The sequence below is a fragment of the Mustelus asterias genome, chromosome 11 (assembly GCF_964213995.1).
Source record: "Mustelus asterias chromosome 11, sMusAst1.hap1.1, whole genome shotgun sequence".
Taxonomy (NCBI): Eukaryota; Metazoa; Chordata; class Chondrichthyes; order Carcharhiniformes; family Triakidae; genus Mustelus; species Mustelus asterias.
The window spans coordinates 111005241-111011748 of NC_135811.1; the positions used below are offsets into that span (position 1 = coordinate 111005241).

General features: G+C 81.4%; 1 protein-coding gene across 1 annotated transcript in view; it reads left to right on the top strand.

Moving 5' to 3' along the window:
• The first annotated feature begins 204 nt into the window (after positions 1-204).
• The window catches only part of plekhh3 (pleckstrin homology, MyTH4 and FERM domain containing H3), a 129049-nt gene continuing 122745 nt past the window's right edge, over positions 205-6508 (top strand). The window contains exon 1 of the mRNA XM_078224295.1: positions 205-713. Coding sequence (XP_078080421.1) covers positions 582-713 — 132 coding nt within the window. The 5' untranslated portion in view covers positions 205-581. The remainder of the gene's footprint in view (positions 714-6508) is intronic.

Below are 6508 nucleotides of genomic sequence, written 5' to 3' on the forward strand. Positions count from 1 at the left end.
CTGGATCACTGGTTCAAATCCAGTGCCACTCTGGATCGCTGGCTCAGATCCAGTGCCACTCTGGATCACTGATTGGGATCCAGGCTTGCTCTGGATCACTGGCTGAAATCCAGTCCCTGGATCACTGGCTCAGATCCAGTGCCACTCTGGATCACTGATTGGGACCCAGTGCCTGGCTGGGAGGCTGGGATCCAGTGCCTGGCTGGGAGGCTGGGATCCAGTGCCTGGCTGGGATCCAGCGCCTGGCTGGGAGGCTGGGATCCAGTGCCTGGCTGGGAGGCTGGGATCCAGTGCCTGGCTGGGATCCAGCGCCTGGCTGGGAGGCTGGGATCCAGTGCCTGGCTGATCCAGCGCCTGGCTGGGAGGCTGGGATCCAGTGCCTGGCTGGGAGGCTGGGATCCAGTGCCTGGCTGGGAGGCTGGGATCCAGTGCCTGGCTGGGATCCAGCGAGGCGGGGCGCGCTGACTGGGCCTGAGGCGGGCGGTTAGCGCTCTGTGCGCGCGGGGCTATCGCTGTCTCTCCGCGGATTCACTCACCCTCAGCCGCCTCTTCCCGGGAACCGGCTCCGGGCCGCGGACCCGATGCCGCCGCCGACTCTGCTTTCGCTGCTGTGCTGCCGGAGAGGCTTCAGCTTCAGCCCGTTACTGGGCCCGGAGTCCGGGGAGGAGAGTGAGAGGAAGCCCGAAGGCAAAGAGGCGCGGAAACCGAGTGAGGTGAGAACGGGGCGAGGGGGGGGGAGAGGAGGGGAGAGGGGGGGGAGAGGAGGGGGCGAGGGGGGGGGAGAGGAGGGGGCGAGGGGGGGGGGGGAGAGGAGGGGGCGAGGGGGGGGGGGGAGAGGAGGGGGCGAGGGGGGGGGGAGAGGAGGGGGCGAGGGGGGGGGGAGAGGAGGGGGCGGGGGGGGGGGGAGAGGAGGGGGCGAGGGGGGGGGGGGAGAGGAGGGGGCGAGGGGGGGGGCGAGGGGGGGGGAGAGGAGGGGGCGAGGGGGGGGGGCGAGGGGGGGGGGAGAGAGGGGGGGGGGGAGAGGAGGGGGCGAGGGGGGGGGAGAGGAGGGGGCGAGGGGGGGGGAGAGGAGGGGGCGAGGGGGGGGCGAGGGGGGGGGGGAGAGGAGGGGGCGAGGGGGGGGGGAGAGGAGGGGGCGAGGGGGGGGGGAGAGGAGGGGGCGAGGGGGGGGGGAGAGGAGGGGGCGAGGGGGGGGGGGAGAGGAGGGGGTGAGGGGGGGGGAGAGGAGGGGGCGAGGGGGGGGGGAGAGGAGGGGGCGAGGGGGGGGGGAGAGGAGGGGGCGAGGGGGGGGGGGGAGAGGAGGGGGCGAGGGGGGGGGGAGAGGAGGGGGCGAGGAGGGGGCGAGGGGGGGGGGGGAGAGGAGGGGGCGAGGGGGGGGGGGAGAGGAGGGGGCGAGGGGGGGGGGGGAGAGGAGGGGCGAGGGGGGGGGGAGAGGAGGGGGCGAGGGGGGGGGGGAGAGGAGGGGGCGAGGGGGGGGGGAGAGGAGGGGGCGAGGGGGGGGGGGGGAGAGGAGGGGGCGAGGGGGGGGGAGAGGAGGGGGCGAGGGGGGGGGGGAGAGAGGAGGGGGCGAGGGGGCGAGGGGGGGGGGGAGAGAGGAGGGGGCGAGGGGGGGGGGGGAGAGGAGGGGGCGAGGGGGGGGGGGAGAGGAGGGGGCGGGGGGGGGGGGGGGGAGAGGAGGGGGCGGGGGGGGGGGGGAGAGGAGGGGGCGGGGGGGGGGCGGGGGAGAGGAGGGGGGGGGAGAGGAGGGGGCGGGGGGGGGGGAGAGGAGGGGGCGGGGGGGGGGGGAGAGGAGGGGGGGGGAGAGGAGGGGGGGGGGAGAGGAGGGGGCGAGGGGGGGGGGGAGAGGAGGGGGCGGGGGGGGGGGAGAGGAGGGGGGGGGGAGAGGAGGGGGCGAGGGGGGGGGAGAGGAGGGGGCGGGGGGGGGGGGGGAGAGAGGAGGGGGGGGGGAGAGGAGGGGAGGGGGGGGGGGGAGAGGAGGGGGCGGGGGGGGGAGAGAGGAGGGGGGGGGGAGAGAGGAGGGGGGGGGAGAGAGGAGGGGGGGGGGGAGAGAGGAGGGGGGGGGAGAGAGGAGGGGGGGGGGGAGAGAGGAGGGGGGGGGGAGAGAGGAGGGGGGGGGGGAGAGAGGAGGGGGGGGGGGAGAGGAGGAGGGGGGGGGAGAGAGGAGGGGGGGGGGGAGAGAGGGGGGGGGGGGAGAGAGGAGGGGGGGGGGGAGAGAGGAGGGGGGGGGGGAGAGGAGGGCGAGGGGGGAGGAGGGGAGGAGGGGGGGGGAGAGGAGGGGGGGGGAGAGGAGGGGGGGGGGAGAGGAGGGGGGGGGGAGAAGGGGGGGGGGGAGAGGAGGGGGGGGAGAGGAGGGGGGGGGGAGAGGAGGGGGGGGGAGAGGAGGGGGGGGGGGAGAGGAGGGGGCGAGGGGGGGGAGAGGAGGGGGCGAGGGGGGGGGAGAGGAGGGGGCGAGGGGGGGGGAGAGGAGGGGGGGGGAGAGGAGGGGGCGGGGGGGGGAGAGGAGGGGGCGGGGGGGGGGGAGAGGAGGGGGCGGGGGGGGGGGAGAGGAGGGGGCGGGGGGGGGGGAGAGGAGGGGGCGGGGGGGGGGGGAGAGGAGGGGGCGGGGGGGGGGGAGAGGAGGGGGGGGGAGAGGAGGGGGCGGGGGGGGGAGAGGAGGGGGCGGGGGGGGGAGAGGAGGGGGCGGGGGGGGGGGAGAGGAGGGGGCGGGGGGGGGGAGAGGAGGGGGCGGGGGGGGGGAGAGGAGGGTGCGGGGGGTGGGGGAGAGGAGGGGGCGGGGGGGGGGGGAGAGGAGGGGGCGGGGGGGGAGAGGAGGGGGCGGGGGGGGGGAGAGGAGGGGGCGGGGGGGGGGGAGAGGAGGGGGCGGGGGGGGAGAGGAGGGGGCGGGGGGGGGGGGGGGAGAGGAGGGGGCGGGGGGGGGGGGGAGAGGAGGGGGCGGGGGGGGGAGAGGAGGGGGCGGGGGGGGGAGAGGAGGGGGCGGGGGGGGGAGAGAGGAGGGGGCGGGGGGGGGGGGGGAGAGGAGGGGGCGGGGGGGGGGGGAGAGGAGGGGGCGGGGGGGGGGAGAGGAGGGGGCGAGGAGGAGGGGGCGAGGGGGAGGGGGCGAGGGGGGGGCGAGGGGGGGGGGAGAGGAGGGGGGGGGGGGAGAGGAGAGGAGGGGGAGGAGGAGAGGAGGGGGGTGGAGGAGGGGGGGGGGAGAGGAGGGGGCGAGGGGAGGAGGGGGCGAGGGGGGGGCGAGGAGGGGGCGAGGGGGGGGCGAGGAGGGGGCGAGGGGGGGGGAGAGGAGGGGGCGAGGGGGGGGGGAGAGGAGGGGGCGAGGGGGGGGGGGAGAGGAGGGGGCGAGGGGGGGGGGGAGAGGAGGGGGCGAGGGGGGGGGGGAGAGGAGGGGGCGAGGGGGGGGGGCGAGGGGGGGGGAGAGGAGGGGGCGAGGGGGGGGGTGAGAGGAGGGGGCGAGGGGGGGGGGGAGAGGAGGGGGCGAGGGGGGGGGGGAGAGGAGGGGGCGAGGGGGGGGGGGAGAGGAGGGGGCGAGGGGGGGGGGGAGAGGAGGGGGCGAGGGGGGGGGGGAGAGGAGGGGGCGAGGGGGGGGGGGAGAGGAGGGGGCGAGGGGGGGGGGAGAGGAGGGGGCGAGGGGGGGGGGGAGAGGAGGGGGCGAGGGGGGGGGGGGAGAGGAGGGGGCGAGGGGGGGGGGGAGAGGAGGGGGCGAGGGGGGGGGGGAGAGGAGGGGGGGGGGGGGGGGAGAGGAGGGGGCGAGGGGGGGGGGGGAGGAGAGGAGGGGGCGAGGGGGGGGGGGAGAGGAGGGGGCGAGGGGGGGGGAGAGGAGGGGCGAGGGGGGGGGGGAGAGGGGGGGGAGAGGAGGGGGCGAGGGGGGGGGGAGAGGAGGGGGCGAGGGGGGGAGAGGAGGGGGAGAGGAGGGGGCGAGGGGGGGGGGGGAGAGGAGGGGGCGAGGGGGGGGGGAGAGGAGGGGGCGAGGGGGGGGGGGGAGAGGAGGGGGCGAGGGGGGGGGAGAGGAGGGGGCGAGGGGGGGGGAGAGGAGGGGGCGAGGGGGGGGGAGAGGAGGGGGCGAGGGGGGGGGGGAGAGGAGGGGGCGAGGGGGGGGGGAGAGGAGGGGGCGAGGGGGGGGGGGAGGGGGCGAGGGGGGGGGAGAGGAGGGGGCGAGGGGGGGGGGAGAGGAGGGGGGCGAGGGGGGGGGGGAGAGGAGGGGGCGAGGGGGGGGGGGAGGAGAGGAGGGGGCGAGGGGGGGGGGGAGAGGAGGGGGCGAGGGGGGGGGGGGAGGAGAGGAGGGGGCGAGGGGGGGGGGAGAGGAGGGGGCGAGGGGGGGGGAGAGGAGGGGGCGAGGGGGGGGGGAGAGGGGGGGGAGAGGAGGGGGCGAGGGGGGGGGGGAGAGGAGGGGGCGAGGGGGGGGAGAGGAGGGGGAGAGGAGGGGGCGAGGGGGGGGGGGAGAGGAGGGGGCGAGGGGGGGGGAGAGGAGGGGGCGAGGGGGGGGGGGGAGAGGAGGGGGCGAGGGGGGGGGAGAGGAGGGGGCGAGGGGGGGGAGAGGAGGGGGCGAGGGGGGGGGAGAGGAGGGGGCGAGGGGGGGGGGGAGAGGAGGGGGCGAGGGGGGGGGGGAGAGGAGGGGGCGAGGGGGGGGGGGAGAGGAGGGGGTGAGGGGGGGGGGAGAGGAGGGGGCGAGGGGGGGGGGAGCGGAGGGGGCGAGGGGGGGGGAGAGGAGGGGGCGAGGGGGGGGGGAGAGGAGGGGGCGAGGGGGGGGGAGAGGAGGGGGCGAGGGGGGGGGAGAGGAGGGGGCGAGGGGGGGGGGAGAGGAGGGGGCGAGGGGGGGGGAGAGGAGGGGGCGAGGGGGGGGGGAGAGGAGGGGGCGAGGGGGGGGGAGAGGAGGGGGCGAGGGGGGGGGGAGAGGAGGGGGCGAGGGGGGGGGGAGAGGAGGGGGCGAGGGGGGGGAGAGGAGGGGGCGAGGGGGGGGAGAGGAGGGGGCGAGGGGGGGGGGGAGAGGAGGGGGCGAGGGGGGGGGGAGAGGAGGGGGCGAGGGGGGGGGGGAGAGGAGGGGGCGAGGGGGGGGGGAGAGGAGGGGGCGAGGGGGGGGAGAGGAGGGGGCGAGGGGGGGGGGAGAGGAGGGGGCGAGGGGGGGGGGGAGAGGAGGGGGCGAGGGGGGGGGGAGAGTAGGGGGCGAGGGGGGGGGAGAGGAGGGGGCGAGGGGGGGGGGAGAGGAGGGGGCGAGGGGGGGGGGAAAGGAGGGGGCGAGGGGGGGGGGAGAGGAGGGGGCGAGGGGGGGGGGAGAGGAGGGGGCGAGGGGGGGGGAGAGGAGGGGGCGAGGGGGGGGGGAGAGGAGGGGGCGAGGGGGGGGGAGAGGAGGGGGCGAGAGGGGGGGGGGAGAGGAGGGGGCGAGGGGGGGGGGAGAGAGGAGGGGGCGAGGGGAGGGGGGGGAGAGGAGGGGGCGAGGGGAGGGGGGGAGAGGAGGGGGCGAGGGGAGGGGGGGGAGAGGAGGGGGCGAGGGGGGGGGGAGAGGAGGGGGCGAGGGGGGGGGGAGAGGAGGGGGCGAGGGGGGGGCGAGGGGGGGGGAGAGGAGGGGGCGAGGGGGGGGGGCGAGGGGGGGGGAGAGGAGGGGGCGGGGGGGGCGAGGGGGGGGGAGAGGAGGGGGCGGGGGGGGGAGAGGAGGGGGCGGGGGGGGGGGAGAGGAGGGGGCGGGGGGGGGGGAGAGGAGGGAGCGAGGGGGGGGGAGAGGAGGGGGCGGGGGGGGGAGAGGAGGGGGCGAGGGGGGGGGGGAGAGGAGGGGGCGAGAGGAGGGGGCGAGGGGAGGGGGGGAGAGGAGGGGGCGAGGGGGGGGAGAGGAGGGGGCGAGGGGGGGGCGAGGGGGGGGGGAGAGGAGGGGGCGAGGGGGGGGGAGAGGAGGGGGCGAGGGGGGGGAGAGGAGGGGGCGAGGGGGCGAGGGGGGGGAGAGGAGGGGGCGAGGGGGGGGGAGAGGAGGGGGCGAGGGGGGGGGGAAGAGGAGGGGGCGAGGGGGGGGGGAAGGGGGGGGAGAGGGGGGGGAGAGGAGGGGGCGAGGGGGGGGGGAAGGGGGGGGGGAGAGGAGGGGGCGGGGGGGGGAAGGGGGGGGGGAGAGGAGGGGGCGAGGGGAGGGGGGGGGAGAGGAGGGGGCGAGGGGAGGGGGGGAGAGGAGGGGGGCGAGGGGGGGGGAGAGGAGGGGGCGAGGGGAGGGGGGGAGAGTAGGGGGGGGAGAGTAGGGGGCGAGGGGGGGGGGAGAGGAGGGGGCGGGGGCGAGGGGGGGGGGAGAGGAGGGGGCGAGGGGGGGGGGAGAGGAGGGGGCGAGGGGGGGGGGAGAGGAGGGGGCGAGGGGGGGGGGAGAGGAGGGGGCGAGGTGGGGGGGAGAGGAGGGGGCGAGGGGGGGGGGAGAGGAGGGGGCGAGGGGGGGGGAGAGGAGGGGGCGAGGGGGGGGGGAGAGGAGGGGGGGGGAGAGGAGGGGGCGAGGGGGGGGGAGAGGAGGGGGCGAGGGGGGGGGAGAGGAGGGGGGCGAGGGGGGGGG